Source organism: Melopsittacus undulatus, chromosome 4, assembly GCF_012275295.1.
Source record: "Melopsittacus undulatus isolate bMelUnd1 chromosome 4, bMelUnd1.mat.Z, whole genome shotgun sequence".
NCBI lineage: Eukaryota > Metazoa > Chordata > Aves > Psittaciformes > Psittaculidae > Melopsittacus > Melopsittacus undulatus.
The window spans coordinates 3,647,826-3,666,897 of record NC_047530.1 but is presented as its reverse complement, the minus strand read 5'-3'; the positions used below and the strand labels follow the sequence as shown (position 1 = coordinate 3,666,897).

Below are 19,072 nucleotides of genomic sequence, written 5' to 3'. Positions count from 1 at the left end.
TGTGACTGAAAAGAGTATTTAAATACAACCTTTTTCTAAAGTAATTTCTATTGCACTGACATCCATTGCTTATTTTTTATATGATTGTATTTATAGTGCACTGTTGGAAATATCTCATTTCAAGCCAAGGTGATTTGCTTTATTCTCCATGGTTGCAAACCAGCATTAAACCACTGATATTTCTGATTGCAGAAACAGTTGCATAAAAAGTCATCTATTCTAGTGAGTGTAAGACCACAGAATTGATAGCCTACGACAAATATTGAAATCTATCATGCAAAGAAGAATAAAACCTCCCAAATGTCTCTGATAGTGTGCTCCCAAATAACAGGAAGACCAAATTGAAAATTCCCAGCCAACCTGAACATGGCTCTTTTCTAAATGCTTTCCTAAATGCTGCACGAGATTTTAATATAGATCAAGTGAAGTACATTATTGGTGTCACTCCACTGCACTTGCTCTTCAGAAGCATCACACCACTTTTGCCCAACAAAGGGAAAACATCACTATTTCCCCAACAGAACACTGAGAATCAAATTGCAGGATCTCCTACCTCGATCAAAAAGTCTCCAGTTCTCAGGCCAGCTTGCCATGCTACTCCCCCTTCATCCACCGATTCCAAGTACTGCAAAGCAGGAAAGGCTGGAGTTGGGGTGAATTCTTCAATTGGTGTATCAGCTTTAAAAATAAACACCACATTAAAATAAGAAAGTTATGGAGTGCTTGTAAATACCACTTGAGTAAAGGCCTATGACTGGCCATTGAAATTTATGGCTTAAAAAATGGTGGGTGCTCAAAGTAAGAGGGTTCTGCCTCAGAGGATATCAAGATGCTGGGAATAAAGTGCAATCTCTCTGCAACAGCAATCCACAGGTCTTCCATTCAGAGAGCAAAAGACATGCTTCTTTACTGACACAAACCAAATCAAGCTGCATGAGGCAAGAGCTGGATTCTGAGTATTCCAGGATATTCAGTATTACTTTAAGTAAGCCTTTGTATGCCTAGCAAAATGCTTGTAAATCTGGCAACATCCAACTGAAAATAAATGAGGTACCATAGCCAGGAGAGAGCATCTGGCCAAAGTGGGGAGGGGGGGGGATGGGGTGAGTGGGAAGGGATGCAAAAGCCCAAACTGATTTTTGTCTTCTAGATTTAGGGGTGTATTACAAAGAAGATAACAGAAGGAATCACTTTTTAGGCAAGGCCCTGTTACAGCTCTCCCTCTCTCTGTCACGTACACGTACAAGCAAAAAAGTCCTTGGGTCTTTCACCTGAGGTGCCCTCACTGTTACAGAGAAAATCTGGGCAAAATTGCTGGGCTTACACAGAGGGAGTAACCTCTGCTCAATGCACAGACAACTCCTGCCAGTGGGTTAGCTGAAAGGTGCCCTTCCTAACACAACTCCCAACATGTTTCTTTAACTAAAATAAGAGAAGCTTTTACAACACTGAAAATCTATGGTTTAGGGGTGGGGGGAATAGAGGAGAGCAAAAACGATGTCCCAAGAATGAAGATGTGGAATAATTCTCATGCTCAAGCAAGGCAAGGGAGAACCCATGTAAAATGAGGGGGAGCAGGAGATGGGACATACCATCATATATATGTTTTTTAAATACAAAAGGAGCAAACTGGACTGAAAGTTAAAAAGCAAAGCATTAAATAGAATGCTTTTTTTAACTCTTAGGAATGCCATTATTATAGCTTTTAGCCTACAGAAAAGTAACATGCGGCTTAACATACGAACAGCTTTTAAAATGAGCACACTACAGGCCATGCAACATACGTGCAGCTTCTGTAGATATAAAAAAAGATCATATTTTCATACTAAAACTGCACCAATGTCACCTTGCAGAAGATCCACACCTATTTTAAACAAAACATCACTCTCTTGTCTATTTCTACTCGCAGACCTATTTCAATAGACTGACATTTGAAATAAAGAAGCAGGTTTTATAAGGAAAGCAGGTTTCCCATAGTTAGTAAACTGCACAACAGAACACATTAAGGACAAAATATTACATGTACCAACACAATAGAAATACAGACAAAACTTTCTCCCCCCCAAACGATTATACACTGCTTCTCCTATGTAAAAATGCAAACTGCTTCAGACAGAAGCCACTAAAATCTGTCTGAGTAGTACAGCATACAGAGAATCCTGTTGTCTAGCAACCAAGTGCACCAAGAATAATTCCTGCTTATATTCCGAGATGTATAAATTTCTTCATGCCAGTGCACATCACACACACACAAACACACACACAGAAGCACATACCTTTTGCCCCTCTGAGCACAAATCCAAATCCTTCATTGTCTTTTTTCTGCAGGACCACTGCCTTTTCTTCTATTATGCAGTCACTGTAGAGAGAATTCCGAGGATAGCGACCATTATTACATCCCTTCATCACCACTGTAGTAGCTGCTCCTCCAGTGTGCAGGTTCATCATCATCACAGCCCGTTAATCAAATAATATTGCAGTAACCAAGCATGGGAAAATAAAGAACAAATAGTAGCGAGGGGAAGACAAAGACTAAGCTGAATGATAAAAGAGAACATGACAAAGCAACTTAAAAGGAATAAAAAAGGCAGAGAGGAAAAAGAAAGAAGAAGAAATCATGCATGGTGGTTTGTATTCTATATGAATGACTGAATGAACATGTGATCATGTAATCTGTTGGCTAGCTAGGACTCTAAAAGGAAAAAAAGTAAGTGAACTGAACGACAGTATCATTAAAAAACTCCTCAATCGTGGATGTACCAGATGCATCTTCTAGTGAAGCCAAAATGAAACCAACCAGAAGAAAAATGAGGCAGCATTTTAAATTTAAAGAGAATAAATTATGATTTTCTATTAGCTAACTAAAAGGCACAAATATATTCTGAAAGCTATGCCTTGCATCAAAAGCCCTTTTTCAATCCTATTGAATGTTGCATGCTGCAAGAATCCCACATGATCATCTGACAGCCTACAATGCTAACAACGTGCAGCTGCCTTGGCGTCATCAGGCACCAATTTCCACAGCATCAAGAATCTGCATAATTGAAATAGTAACAAGGCATGCACAAGCAGGAAAACACATTTCTAAGGAATATTTCCCATCTTCCGATAAACAATTAGTATTATAAAACGAGGAGACAGTGTAAAGGGCTATTTATGTAAGCAGTATGTCCTTAAAGAGAAAGTAGCCTTAAGAATCTTCCTGTCATTGGTTAAGGAAAAAGTAGACGGTAGAGGAGGAAAAGGCATAAAATCCACATTAAAACGGGATCTTTTTCATGCAGGGAATGATCTGCAAAAGCCTCATGTTGTTTAGTGCTTGTCATTAAACGCTGGGTTACTAAAAATAAGCTCACAGTAAAAAAATGATTCTGAATGCTCTTTAAGGTATAAAATCATTACACAGCACAAGTTGCAAGACATTCTTCTGAACAAAGGCAGTGTCAGGGGTTAAGTATTCATGAATCGGAAGCGCTGCAAAACACGCTGCTAGGTTGGCTTTAACATACCTACAAACCTAGTTAAGAGAGAAAGAAGTATGAGCAAGTTTTCTTTCTTATTTCATTCCCAGTCATCTATTGTGACCACTGGTCTCGTACAGAACCTCGTCCCTAAGGCACTGGATATGCTAAGAGACCAGATCTACTCTGGTGCCATTAATAATCCAGAATGGTAGGAGGAAAGTAATGAAATTAAAATCAATGTGACCTTTTCATTTAAAGCTCTGGACAAAGACAAAGACAATGAGAGCAGGACACCAGTGGACAGCCTCCAAACTCCACATCTTTTGCATATTCCAGGCTATCCTTTCAGTGACTTTCCAGCTCCGAGGGATGTGACTTCTTACTGCTAATGTGATGGTGCAGCTGTGTCTTCCAAACTCCAGAGTATTTAAACACCACACACAAATTTATACTACCTCAGTGGTGACTTTCTGAGCAACGGATGATCTCCATAAGTATCAACAGCTTTTGAATGCTCTCTCAATTTACTATTATTTATCTTTCTTACTATTATCATATCAAGTGGAAGGTGTCCCTGCCCATGGCTGGGATTGGAACTACAAGAGCTTTAAATCCACTCCAACACAAACAACTCTATGATTCTATGATTATTTACTATATAAACAAATATTACTTGTACTTACAATTAAAAGCCAAACACACTCCTGTTTATGGATATGAGGGTGTGATGGAACATGCAACCCACAGAGCCCTTGCTGTAGTACTGAAACCCTCCATCAATATCCAAAACTGATAGAAACTGAATGAACCTACAAGTGCACTGGCTCAGTTTTTCCATGTCACCACTCACATTTTCAAGATGGGGCCCCATACTGCTGAAGAGTCAACAGTAAAGTTGTCTTCAGCCTTCTTCTTAATACACAGTCAAATTAATAAAACCCATTTCCTTCAAGTTTCCTTGCAAACAATCAATAGCTTAATAGAAATTAGAAGGCTGCTTTTGAGAATCTAATCATAGAAAGTGTTTGGTTCAAAGGTAACTCCTCCTCTTCCCTCCCCAAATCCAACTCTCATCTCACTTCATTAATAGAAGGAATTCAGAAGCCCATTAGGTGGGTACGTCATCAAACCTGGCTCTGAGTCCTTCACATTTGCTGACAAAAGCAAACAAATTCCTTTTATCATTCCTTAAAACACTGAAGGATGAAGTTCCAAAAGCAGTGCTCAGAAACTTGGGATCAATTCACCTGATCAATGTTAAGCACTTAAAGAAAAGGCATCCAGAGTCCTGTCGCAGCCAGCTAATGAAATCACAGGTATCTTCTAGTCATGCTCACTTCTTCCTAATGTAGAGGTCTACAATTGTTCAGATTAAAAGTAGGAAAACCAACTATGATTTTCTTTTCATGTACTGCACCTTTATAGCATAAATTACCCAGGTTTAGACTTCACTTTAGACATTGAAAGTGGGAATACTAAATTGCCAACATTTCACAAAGTTTCATGGTTTACAAGCAAGGGGAAGGAGAAAGGGAAGGGAAGGAGAAGTGCAACATGACTTTTTGGTAACATCATGTACAAACTGATCTCTATTATTTGACAAATACAGCTTAAAACATTGTTTCAGTCACATACTGCATTAACAAAAAACCCATCACAGCCTGGAAAGCAAAAATGTAGGTCTGAAAACATCAGATCTGTAGCTATTTCTCCCCATTTTACGTTTTAGGAGAAGGGCACCTGCAATTATCTTATGGTGTGAGCAGCCTGAACTTGTTTAAAGCAATCACAAGAAAGTAAACTGATTCTCTACACACCCCCCAGTGCTGGAGAACTCAGAACTAGGAGCAGGAAAGGGATGGAAAACAAACATGTGCACACAAATAAACCAAACCTGCAGTCTCTACACCCCTTCTCCAGCAAACTTTGCACCCCTGAGAGAAGGGGGAAGAAGAAGGGAAAAAGAAGTTTAACCTCTGTTTGCTATAATGCTTTCTTTTGCTTTGAGAACAGGGTTCTTATCTCAACATCAACCTGGACCTCTTCACTGAAGACATACTGAAGTTCTGTTCACAGTCTACCTGGTTCCGGCAGCTAAAGCGGTGCCAACTGTAAAAGTAGGTCAAAATTTCTCATAACAACAAGCCTTCTTGGCAGCAGTTCTTTGATCCTGAAGGTGTTGTAAATACTTAGCAACAGAATGGGTATAGGCTATAGCTACCAGCGACAAATCAAGGTGACATTACATTACGAGACTTTGCAGAGGTCTGAGCTCAAGCAAGAGGCGTTTCTTCACAGATGCTTTGAGTACAGGCAAACAACACACTCTACAACACTCCCTGCTACCTGTGACACACCAAATTTCAACAGGTAAAATCCTTAAAGTTCATTTCTGCCCCATCTCAAACTGAAATCAAACAGCATCCTTTCCAAATCTGTTCAAACAGCATCAGAGCCAGGTTTTCAGAATGCTACTAGTTCCATAGTATGGCAATGTGTAATTTTAAAGTCAACAGCTCCTTACTTAAATAGGGCACACGTTACTTGGATTTTGAGCTGTGCAAGTCCAAGATTCACTGCACACAAAGCTAAATGCAAAATACATCCTTCCAGGTGCAGAACACTGCATGAAGTACAACCTTACATATAAAAACTTCAGGCTAAAAAATGAGTCAATCAAAAATCACTTTTGCTTTATCCAGCCTCTAAGCATTAGAAACCATAGATGTTCATCAGTTCATGTGGCTTCCCTAACACTTCAGGACTCAAGAATTGTGCAGAAATGTTGGAATTTCTATACTTTTACAGACTTCTCAATGGAGAAAGGCAAATACAGAGATTTACCCATGTTCAGGCAGATACCTGAGATTTGAACTCAGCACTGTTACGTTCAACTAAACCACCATCTTTTGTGTAGGCATGTCAAGACAGCAAGAATTCCTGCTTTGCTAACAGCCCACTAAGACAATACTTGAGGAAGGAAGCAGAAATGTCAAGTCCTTCATAAAGATACGTATGAAGAAAATAAAGGTTGAAGCACAGGTTTCTGATGGAGGCAAACCCAGGAAACCTAGCTGCCATTTCACAACTAGAGTAACTACACTTTATTGTAAAGCATGACTTACTCCAAAAGTTAAAATACTAAATAACAGAGATGGAAGCTGGCAAGACCATGGAACACGTTTAGGCCAGTTTGTATCGTGTGTACCAGTGCTGACTTGAATCTGAAAACCAGCACGTAGAGGATGCTCCACTCATCATCATCTGGAAACAGAAATGGCTATTTGGCATATTGTCAATCTCTCCCTAAGGCAGAGAAAACATTGAATTTAAATAGGAATTATTTTCCTGATTCTCTCCCAATTGTGCATCCACCAGAAACATAACCTAAGTCGAACATTTTCAGCTTTAACAAACTGGACTACAGCCTTCCATGGCAGCACAATTATCTAACAGATCACACATGAGATTCAACCAACCAGAGTTACAACCAAATGAGTGTGTTTACTTCCTATATTTCTATAGTTTGCCTTTTCAACTACTTATTCTTACCTTCCAGCAACACTTTCTGTAAGCACAATATACTCTTACAAAGGATATTCACTATAAAAATACAATTTCATATTTTGTCCTGCCCTGAGTCAAAATACGTGCAGACTTGCTCTGCACAACTGATCAATCTTGCCAATATGATTTCAGTCACGTAAGACAAGTCTAAATGATTTTCCTGTAGAAAGTATGTTTTCCTGAAGGTTTACAGCAGGATGTGTTTGGGAGGAAGGCAATAAGAAAATATCTTTAAATAGACGGTTGATATGTACCTCAACATTCTACTCAAGGAAGGCACAACCTGTCATTAGAACAGAAACACTGCAGAACAGTAAACTTTAAGCTGTTGAACTTCTTACTAGGTAGCTAAGGACAGAAATCCAAGGAGTATAATGATGGGACACTAAGTAATATATGATGGAGAACGGACAAACAGTCACACAGAAGAGCTACCAATGCAGGGTTGTCTTTTCTGCTCCTTCATATTTGAGGCCAAGAGTTTTTTCACAACAGGGTATATATAAGTAAAAACATTGTTTCCTTCATTTGCAGCATTTGACTTTTCCCTTTCTTATGCCAAAACCCATCAGCATTGTTTGTAGGAAGTCATGGATGTAATTGTTTCTTGCTTCCTCACATACGGGACTGGAGCACAAGCCTACATTTTCTTCCATGGAGTTATTGTACCTAAAGTGGAGTTAGGCTGAAGTTGAACTGTTTCCCAAAACAATGATTTTATTATCATGATCCAGAATTCTCCCATTAGCACAACATTTACTGTTAAAACTGAATTAGATGTCGTATTTGGAGTCAAAAAAGCTGCCCATCCACAAAAGCTAATACAGTTCTCAAAATAGTCTTTAGTGTCTTCAAAACACACCGGAGAACAAGCATCATTCCATCAAGCATTCACAAGGACTCCAAGTCATTCTGCTGTTTCACCAAAACAATTACAAAATCAGGGCTCCATATGGACATGAAGCATGGAATAAAATGCTTAGTGCTTCCTATGGATTCCAGCTTCACAGGTGCTCTTAAGGAAACTGAAGCATCTAACGACAGTATCTTTACTTGCACTTCCAACTGTTGGTTGTCTGTCAATGCCTTGCTGGCACTCAGGCAAAAAACAAAAGAAGAACACAGGGAAGGAAACACCACCATCTTGTGTACTGTTGTTCTCTCTGGCTTTATAATTCGTGGCAAATAAATTCAAATTGCAATAGAATCCTAACTTCTCCTCAGCCAACTTTACATTTCCCTCATGTATGAATGGTTAACTCAGCACAGCCATGTCTTCCTTAACTGGGGACCTTCAGGCCAAGTAAAAGAGTGGGAAAAGAAAAGAGGATGCTTCAGTAATGCTCCTATCTGCTTCTTATATTAATGTAGTTGTCTTTTTGATCTCCTCTATCAGTGCTGTTTCTACAGAGTTCAGTGAACATCACACAGATCTTTCATCATGAGAAAAACAAGGCTGCATATTTTAAACTGAAATTCATTTGTTGATGAAAGAGGTATATGCCAAGCTGTAGCATGCCATAAAAGACATTCAGATACCCCCTTATTCTTCTATTGCCCAGAGGAAATGACAGAGTACAGTAAAGCCTGGCAGGGTGTACTAACTTCTTCCACTTAAAAAGGTGTTTCATTCACACTTTCAAACAAGTAAACAATTTTGAATTGGATTTTGAATACTTGATGCCCTTGGTAAAAATGAACAGTTCTTCACTAAGTTATCAAAACCACTAATATCAGTCATGAAGTGATTCCATAACAATCAGGAAGTCAGAAAGACTGTGCTGCTTTTTCCAGCCCTTAATTGCCAGTTGCCCAGAAGATTATCCATAATTACACAAAGAAGTCGCCCATGGTAAAGATGGTAACAATGCTGTATAATTTGTTGAATTTATGCTATAAAACATTACAAAGAAATACAGGTTTGAAATGCAGGTTTGAAAGAGAAACATTACATTTTGTAACACAAGTGCAAAGAAACTATTTTTTATGTAGAACTAAGGATAAACATCCTCTATGTATATGTATCAGCCCATATTCTTTTATCCACCCTTTAATGATACCTAATATCCTATTCTTTGGTGTGTAGGAGTAGGTGATCTAAAGGAACACCTCAATTGACTGATTTGGCTAGTACTACTATTAGGCTCTTTCCTGTTCTCACCTTATGCTGCTGGAACTGCAACCACTAAAGTAACGTGTTGACATGGCAAAACAGGAAGTCAAACAACCTCCTGGAAATAGAAATCATCCAGTAAAAGCCTGATTCTATATGATACAGAAATCTCAGGATTGAATATGAAGAGGAAAAAACTCAATGGTAAGGTCATGATGCTGTATACATACACATACAACATATACATGTGTGTATATATATGTGTGTGATACATGTGTGCCCATGTATATGGACAGATATCCATATATGAATATATATATACACACTATATATACACACAGAATACAATGAGTATATATACACTCTTCTTTAAGAAGAATGTTGTTATTCTCTTGCCTCTGCACTGGTAAGGAGAACACAAACCAGCATGATGGGGTGAGGAGAGTGGCAAAGTGAGCTTAAAAAAACCAAGAAGCATCATTATCTTAATTTTATTTGCATTTTAAAAATAAGGGTCAATTCAAGTAGCACGCAAAGCAAAAACTAAACAGGAAACATTTAGGCAAGCGTCCTTCTAGTATAGAACAGGAGAGTTTTATAACGCAGAGACCTTCCAGACATTTCATACAGATGTGCCATCAACCGCATTAGCATTTGGGCTACAGCACACTCCACTTATACCTAAACACTTAGTAGCAATTTTCAGTTGTAATTATCAAGCGTTTGAACAATCTAAGCCTGTACTATTATGATATTAATATTCATCACTCGTACTATGAGCTCTGAACAGACTGTACAAACATACAAACATTCAGGTAACCAGAATATTTATCCACGTTAGTTTTTAAATTTGTATTTCTCTACCCCAAACCGCTGCAGTTCCAGCCTCTGCTGCTGACATTGAACAACACAGAAACAGGAGTTTTCTCCCTAAGCATCATAACATACCGAGTATTTACACAAAAGGAACAATAACAGCTATTAAGAACAGCACTCCTTTGCTATACAGGCTCTCAAAATCAATAATTTGCCAAATGTTTTTGCTAAAGATGGTCAGTGTTATCACAGACAACCCCAGACACAAGGAAAACTGTGTTCAAGGTCAGCAAACAGGACAAGTAACAAAGGTAGATCCAGGGAAGTAAGATACTAAGATACTGGTATGAGTGTACAAAACCGTAACTATATGCAACAACAAACACTTTCTTCAGCTGTTCTTAGAAAATCAATCCTTTAAAACATGAACATATAATAGGTTAAACTAAGGAAGAAATTCTTTACTATGAGGGTGGTGAGGCCCTGGCACAGGTTGAGAAGCTGTGGCTGCCCCATCCCTGGCAGTGTTCAAGGCCGGGTTGGAGCAATCTGCTCTAGTGGAAGGTGCCCCTGCCCACGCCAGGGTGTTGAAACTGGATGAGATCTAAGGTCCCTTTCAACCCAAGCAGTCTATGCTTCATTGATTATATCTGCCTTCCTTGGGATCTCTCAATTTCTGTTTCTGTAATACACTTGAGTCACGCTTGCAGGAGAAAAAGACGTGTTTTATTAACACTTTCAAAATGTGTTACAAGCCCTTTAAGGTGGCAGTTTGACACTGCAGGTCTCGGTAACTATTACTAAACTCACTAGACATTTCAGAATCATAACTTGATTTGCTCACTCAGCCAGAAAGTCTGAACATACTAAAGCCTAACATAAGTCAATTATGAAATAGGTGGAAGAGTCTGGTGATTCCAGGAATGCTAACCATGAGTTTCAAATTAGTTTAAAGGAATCCCTCTGGGTTTCCATCACACCTTCTTTGCTATGATAAGCAGAAGGAATAACCACCCCCCTGTCCTGCATTCCCTGGAAATGAAACACAGCTCTAATCACAAGAAGTCTGAGTAACCCTGACTGCTCATTTCAGCTTTGCAGATGTATTTCACTTCAAATTCTACATTGTGCTGAAGTGTACAGGGCTTTAATCACCATTGTTGAAGATCCTGTACCATTTCATGACATTTGAGTACAAGGCATGTTACAAGTTTCAAGTTCTGTCTCGAAACAAATGAGGCATTACCACAGACAAGGAGGAAAGTTCTGAAAACATCTGCCCACTCTTTTCTTCTCCAATAGCATTAAAAATAAAGTATTGAGTGAGAAACTTTGATTTCCTATGATTTTACTAAAAAGACACTAAGAGGTGATTTGAATTAGAGTTTAATTTTTACGTATCCCTTTAAAAATCACCGTATGATTTTACAATCTCATTAACATCCAAAAGGATGTGGCAACTCTACTTCTTCTGAAATACCTTCACTCCTCTCACCATTTATCTGTTACACCAAACCCTTGAGTTATTTCAAGCCTACTCCAAATTTTGTTTGCTTATCTGCAAAACAGCTTCAGAAATGTCCCCCTGAGGAGCTTTTCCTGTCTAACACCATCATCCTTTTCAGCATTTATTTCAATGCATGGCCAGGTCAGCCCACAACTTTGGTAGCAGCAAGAAATCACTGACTGTACCAGCTGATGAAGAGACTGAACTCTGCTTTATTTAAATTGGCTATTAATTTTATTAAGTAAATGAATGTTGAACTGGAATCTCTCCTTATTGTCCCCCTTCCTTTGACATTCAGCCATGGCTCACTGGTCACACTGACATTCCTGGAAAGGTGAAGCTTTTCTAAGTACTGGATAGAGTTTGGTTTATCATTTCAGCTCAATTGAGTAACAAAAATTCACAGAGTTTAATTTCAAGTGTATTTCAGAATTTATGATGTTTCAAGTGTTTACAGTAGAGGCATGAACCACTTCTGCTTTAGTTACAACTGTTGTACAACTCTGACAGTGCTGTGCTGTCAGGCTTTGTAATGCTAGTTTAAAGGACCATAGAATAATAGAATGGTTTGGGTTGGAAGAGACCTTAAAGTTCCAACCCCCTGCCATTGGCAGGGACACCTCCCACTAGACCAGATTGCTCCAAGCCCTGTCCAACCTGGCCTTGAACATCATCCCATGTTCAAGTGATAATACAGTCTACTCAGTATCAGCCCTAGCTTTCATTTTCAATTAAACATAATTCTGAGACCTTTTATCTGTGCCCAACATGCTTTTTTAATGCAAAAAATCAAGAATTCAGAAGACACATGGGTAGCAGTCATTTCTCTAACCATGCAGTTGCCACTCTTTCCTAGTGCACGTATTTAACTTAACATTCACTGTTCTTCCATTCCAAATTTTGCTGTGAAGTCAGTTTTAGTGAAATCCCTGCTCATTAAAGTAAATCCTTTGTTAATAAATTTTAGTCTAAATTAAGCCTTTGCTAGACATTTTATGTCAGAGAGGGCAGGCACCCGAGCAATACAGTTATTCAATTGGCGTATCTGCCAATCATTCCAACCCATCATCCCCAACCTGCTCCAAGGTTGGAGCTAGCATCTGCCTCTTGGCTCGGGGAAAGAGTAATAGTTGCAAAAGACTTGGATGAAGAATCGATCTGTCTGCCAGGATCTTGGCATTCATCAGTAACACAAAGTACAGGTTTAAGGTGAAGAAGTCTAACATACATGGGATTCAAGCCCAGATCCTTATTCCAGGGGAACACTCTGACACAAGCTATAGCTTGCTATTTAGCAGGTGCCTTTTTATAGGGTCTGACCCCACTCAACTTACAAAGAAATACAACTCCAGCACATCTATTTTGTCCTAAGACAAAACATCCTCCTCCCACCAACCTTATGTTTTGCTCAGAAGTGACCAGCTTTACTTCCAGATTTACTTCCGGATGTCAACCCCTTCCTGACTTCTGGACAGTGTCTTTTTAAGATGAAAATAAGGACATATGTTGCCTGTCAGTCAACCTCAGAATTTGCCTTGTAGATCAACTTCTGAAAATACAACCAATATTTGTGAAAATCTGGCAGGAAAGAGGAAAAAAGCCAAAGTGGTTTAAGTCATTGCACCCACTGGAGGAATGCCCACAGTGTGAGCACGACAGTTATTTGTTCCTTTTGGTCTGCCAAGACATAAAAATGCATCACTTACAATCAGAGGCACCATATGTCAGCTTTTGCTCATCTAGTGATGAGGTGAGAGGAAGGCAGCCAAAGGTGCAGTGGGGCTGGGAATTAAAGGTCACCTAGAGGAATCTAAACCATCACAGTGGAGGCTCAAAGAAGGGAATGTAAAACATTAATTGTTAGAAACTTCATCACTCTCCTGTTCGCTGAAAAGCAAATATTTTAATCCATTTTAGAATCATAGAATAGTTTGGGTTGGAAAGGACCTTAAGATCATCTAGTACCAACCCCCCTGCCATAGGCAGGGACACCTCACACTAAACCATATCACCCAAGGCTTCATCCAACCTGGTCTTGAACACTGCCAGGGATGGAGCATTCACTACCTCCCCTTGCATGGAATTATGTATCCACCTAACTAACCTGCTATCACGCCCTCACAGTCTCTTCTTGCTGTCCTCATCTTCCATCATTTCCACTTCTGTTTCCTATGTTTTGTTTAATTTTCTCTATTGCAATGTACAGAATGTTATTCCTCCCCATGCACAGGACACAGGCTGCTGCTTCGGTTCTGACATTTAAATCCATCCTGTCCTTCAGCATCTTGTCAGAGGAGTTACTGAGAAAAATGAACTTGAGAGTATCAGTTGCTGTGCCGGAAATGGCACATACACCAAACGAACCCTTGCAAACATGATGTTCTTTACGCATATTCACACAGTCAAGTTTTCACTAGCAGCAGAGGTAGATCCTTAAAGTTTAACAGAAAGAGCATTTTAAGCTTTAATTTGGGAAAGGCTATGCATTCTGTAAGCCAACTTTGGTCTTGGAAACTCCTGGTCTTTCTTTGCTAACTCTTTACTGCTAAAACTGTAGGCAAACATCTAAATATCTGACAAATTTTAATCATTACTTTCAAAAGCATTAGTTGCTAATGGAAGGATCTTACTGAAGTGCTTTAAACAAGCTTCACTACTAAGGCAGTAAACAATTTCAAAATGCACTTACAAGTTCACGGAAACCCTTATAACTCACTGCATCCTTCTGCATTTTACTGTAATTGTATTAGACTTTAATATCATATCTTCATGCAATTACACTCCAGATTTCAAAGAAGAGATACTACAGTTCGGATACATGCACACACATCCACCCTTTTTACCTCCTATTTTAGCAATTACTTTAAATATTTTCTGTAGTCACCGACATAAAAAGCTCAGTCCTGGCAGCACACGACAGCAGGGGAGGCAAAGTCCAAAGCTGCTGATTTGCAAGTAAGATCATTTTCATTGGAAATTAAATAACAGCAAATGAAAACCTTCCCATTTTACATCTTTACCTGATCCACAAAAATCTACAATGTCTTAATTATTGCTTACACATACATGAAATCTTACAAATTATACTGAATTATATTCAAGTGCATGAGGCAGAAGGTGTTAAAATGAGCCACACTTGTCTCTGGGCCTCACACATTGAGAACAGTTCAGCACTATCTGACTACTATGAATTAATTCAGAGCAGGCATCAGGCGAGCCCAACAACATATCTTAGAAAGAAAGCAACAATATACACTCACAAAAAACATTTTACACACTTTGTGGTCTGTAATTCGGCTTGTGCTGACTGCTTTCTACACCTAAAAGAACCAAGTGTATCACATCTGCAGAGATATGTATCATTAAGACCTCAGCAAGCATTCAGATGTAACCACATCACTACATCACATGGTTATAGCTATGTATTTCATTACAACCATGGGCATACTCAGGTATTTTTGCTATAATCTCCCAGATTAAAATTAAGCTATGTATATATGAAAAAGCTTCAAATACTATTGTTTTTACTTTTCTCCACCACAGGAAAACAAGGATTATGTTTAAAGTCTATGCCTGCAGCTAAGAAGAACAGTCAAATCACTTTCGATTTATTATCAATGTATTGATCCCAGAATAAAGTGACAGAAAGCATGGATTTGTTGTTAAGAATGAACAGCATCCATTTTAACATCCTTCCTCCAGTTTCTGCAAGAGATCAACTGAACACCCAGAAAATATTAGGACAGTGAAACTGGTGCCACCCAACAGCAAAACCAAAAAAGTCAGTTATGCCACTGCAGAAAGACCTGTTCTCTATGGAATGATGCTTCCTTCCAAATTGTTTGCCAGGATCTAACAGACTGCTGCTGATGGCTGTGCAGCTCTCAGCAAGGATATATGCTGGATTCTCTACAACACGTCAATGGGATCACAGCTAAGCCATAACCAGGGAAAGGTCCCTCAGCTCCTGGTCTAGTGTCATCTACTTGATGATTTGCAGTCACCAGAATTCTACAAAAGGTATCCATCCTTTTTTAAATACATACTTAAAAGACATGAATAATCTAGCTGTTAGAATGAGTTCAGAGGAGGCCACGAAGATACTCCAAAGGCTGGAGCAGCTCTGCTCTGGAGCCAGGCTGAGAGAGCTGGGCTGGTTCAGCTTGGAGAAGAGAAGGCTCTGGGGAGACCCTAGAGCAGCTCCAGTGCCTAAAGGGGCCAACAAGAAAGATGGAGAGGGTTTTTTTACAAGGGCCTGTAGGGACAGGACAAGGGGAATTGCTTTAACCTGCCCAAGGGGAGACTGAGATTAGATATTAGGAAGAAGTTTTTCCTTGTGAGGATGGTGAGGCACTGGCACAGGGTGCCTAGAGAAGCTGTGACTGCACCATCTCCAGCAGAGTTTTATGCTCTTTAAGGTCATTTCCAACCCAAACCCTTCTACAGTTCTATGATTCTACTTATGTAAAATATCCACATGAAATCAGACATCAAACAAGATGAAAGTATTTCTGTATCAGATCGAGAGTTTCCCCTAAAAAAGCATAATGGCTGCATAACACACCTAATGCTTAAACTGTGAAGACAACACCGTTTACATCACAACTTTGGGACAATGATTGAGCTATTCAACAGGTAGACTCTGCAGGTTAAAAAATACAACCATAAAAAGCACTACACTGCATATGCTGAACTACCAGGGCAGCAGCTTCAGCTGTGCCAGAGAGTCTCTCTGAGCTGTCAAGGATTAAAGCTTGTGCTGCTCCATCCAACAGCGCGGATGACAACATCAGCAGAGCACCGCTGGGAAGCACAGCTGAGAAGAAGCTCTCATTTTTCTTAGGTGGTTGTATGGAAACTGGCTCTTGAGGAGTTGCTTCTGTCAGCTTCTGCACTCATGAGACGAGGATGCTGCCACCTGACATTGGGTTAATGAATGGAGCTTTTAATTAAGCTTTCTTACACGATCCTGTCAGACTCCAGTTTTCCTCTTTCTCTTTATCCAGCAAAAACCCGAACTAAAAGCAGAAGGCAAATCAACTGGGTCCCATCATTAACTTTGTGACAATAAGCCTTTGGAAAAGGTTGTTTATTATTACATCCTCTCCTGTGAGCTTCATAATACTGCTGTAGCCATAGGATGTCAAGGAAAGGCACCAAGAAAACTCCCGAGCAGTGATTAGTACCAGTTAAAACGGTTAGAAAAGAAGAAAACATACGAAAGGTGATTGGGCTGTGAAAAGAACGGAAGACATAGAATAGGCAGGAAATCTTTCTAGGACATGCCTTGTAATTAATTGAAGCTGGCATTAAATTATGCCATTGACTTTTGCTATTTCAGTATTCTACTGGGGATAGGAGGGAGATAATGCAATTAGTGCAGTAGTAAAAGCTTCCACTGTTGTATTCTAAAGTTTCCAAATCCATGAAAGCAACTGGATCATGTCTTCCACCAAATCAAGTTTATAACCTTTCCGTAGTACCACAATTGCTCCTCTTATTTATGTCTCTGGAGTATGAAAACCAAGTTACCACTTCAACATCACTCACATCACATTTAGTAACATTTTACATTTGAAATTAAACTCTTTAATATACTTTACTTTGATAACTTGTCTTTCCTCTGCTTTTCCTGACTGAGCAGTCCACTGTCCTACCTTGAGAGAATTAATCAATTCCCTCACTTCAGTTCAAAAGCAGATAAAAATTATCATTTCTAAAGGTTAAGCTTATTTTTAATTAACATTTCTTTTTAATTCCATCATTCTGTGCCTTAGCAATAATTTCTGTTATTAACCTGGAGTTTAACCTTGATGAAATAACCGATTTAAGGCATATGAATAATTTCCTTTGAATTAAAGGTTGTCCTGAACTTTAACTTCTAAAGAGTATATCTAGTACTTTGGAAGCTTTTGCTTTGCTGGTGACAATCCTGCCCATCCAGACTAAGACTGACCTAAGCAAACATTTTTCCTAACATAGTCAAAGGGATCTGCTCCACTCCAGCTCTCAAATCCAGTGTCCTCTGGTTCTCTTGGCCACTGCTGACAGTAAATATAGGAATGACACAAAATTCCAGAGACATGTCAAAGCAGTCTTATGTTATCTCCTTGTGACTTCGTTGGTGTACTATCTTTTCAGGACAAAGGGTAATGGTTTTAAACTAAAAGAGAGTAGACTGAGTTTAAATGTCAGGAAGAGTATTTTTATGGTGAGGGTACTAAGGCGCTGGCACAGGGTGCCCAGAGAAGCTGTGGCTGCCCCATCCCTGGCAGTGCTCAAGGCCAGGTTAGACAGGGCTCTGAGCAACCTGCTCTAGATGAAGATATCCCTGTTCACTGCAGGAGGGGTTGCCCAGATGACCTCTAAATGTCTTTTCCAACCCAAACTATTCTATAGTTTGATTCTATGAGTTTTCCATGCCTGCTTTCTGCTCTTCTCTGGGGCTCCAAGGCATTTCAAGCAAGTAGAACCTCAGGCCATGCTTCTCCTGGGGTCTGACAGTGTGGGTGCTGCCTGCTTGCTCCATCTATGGAGGCAGAAGGAAGCTCTGCCCATCCCACTTGCCACCTTAGCCTCTAGAGCTGCAGCCAAGGACAAATGTCTAGGGCATTTCCTCCTGTCTGTCCAGTAAGGGCTCTTGCTAGCCTAAGAAACTTTATCTTCTCTCACATGTGCGCCATTACAATAAAGCCTGTCCCTCCCTTCAGCACTTGCCCATGTGCATCAGATTAAAGGCAAATGATTAAAAATAATTAATTCTTAAAAGGGTTTAATAAAATAGTAAAGGAATCCCTTAAAAGAATGTCAGCAGCAGCAACATGTGACAGCCGCAGTAGGCAACGTCATTTGTGCGTAACAGAATTAATGCATCCCATCAGCGTTTAAAGCAGATAACACATTAGACCTGGTAGTTTCAAATATTATATTTGTATGATATTTAATGGCTATTTGTGCTGGCAAGCAAATCTCACTGCCTTTCTACATATTATTAAGTATACTACCCATTTTCCTGAAGCATTAATGCATGGATAACTGATCTCCTATGCGAAGCTGAACTGGGATTTAATGAACCCCCATTACTCAAGCTGCACATTTTCCTAAAGATGAAAAATGCCATGTACAATGTATTTTCCTGCATGTGAATAAGCCCATTAATATAGATTTCTGAACAGAGTGTTTCTACTCAGCAATTTCTGCCCTTTTGGAAGGGGGAAAGAAAAGGAGAAGGGAGCTGATACTTCCTCTCACTCCCCCACATCATCTCCAGGAAGGAACTGCATCGGCTTTGGTAATGTTTTGGTTTCAAAGCTCCTCTTAGTACATAGGCACAACTGCCTTCTGCTAAATGTTTATTCCAACAAGCAGTTAAATCTGTTTTACTCTACCTTGCCCTACTTTGATAGGAAATTATAACAGAAACAGTATTCAAAGGCAGTACAAATTTGGAAATACTGAGAATTGCTGTTTGACATCCTCTTTTAACAATTCCCCTCCCTGATGGAGCCCATCCTGGCAATTAAATCTACACATACTATCAAGATCTACTAATCTCCAGTCAGATTCTCAAATGCAAATTCTTTTGCTTTAGCAGGAATATATAAG

The 19,072-nt window shown here is 39.4% G+C and overlaps 1 protein-coding gene across 2 annotated transcripts in view; it reads right to left on the bottom strand.

Annotated features, from left to right (window-relative positions):
* Positions 1 to 19,072, bottom strand: part of SHANK2 (SH3 and multiple ankyrin repeat domains 2) — a 343,309-nt gene that overhangs the window by 140,905 nt on the left and 183,332 nt on the right. For both annotated transcript variants that reach the window (XM_005154182.3, XM_034062090.1), the window contains 2 exons: positions 2,277 to 2,359; positions 554 to 678 (listed from right to left, as the gene is read on the bottom strand). In XM_005154182.3, the coding sequence (XP_005154239.2) occupies positions 554 to 678; positions 2,277 to 2,359 (208 nt within the window). The remainder of the gene's footprint in view (positions 1 to 553; positions 679 to 2,276; positions 2,360 to 19,072) is intronic.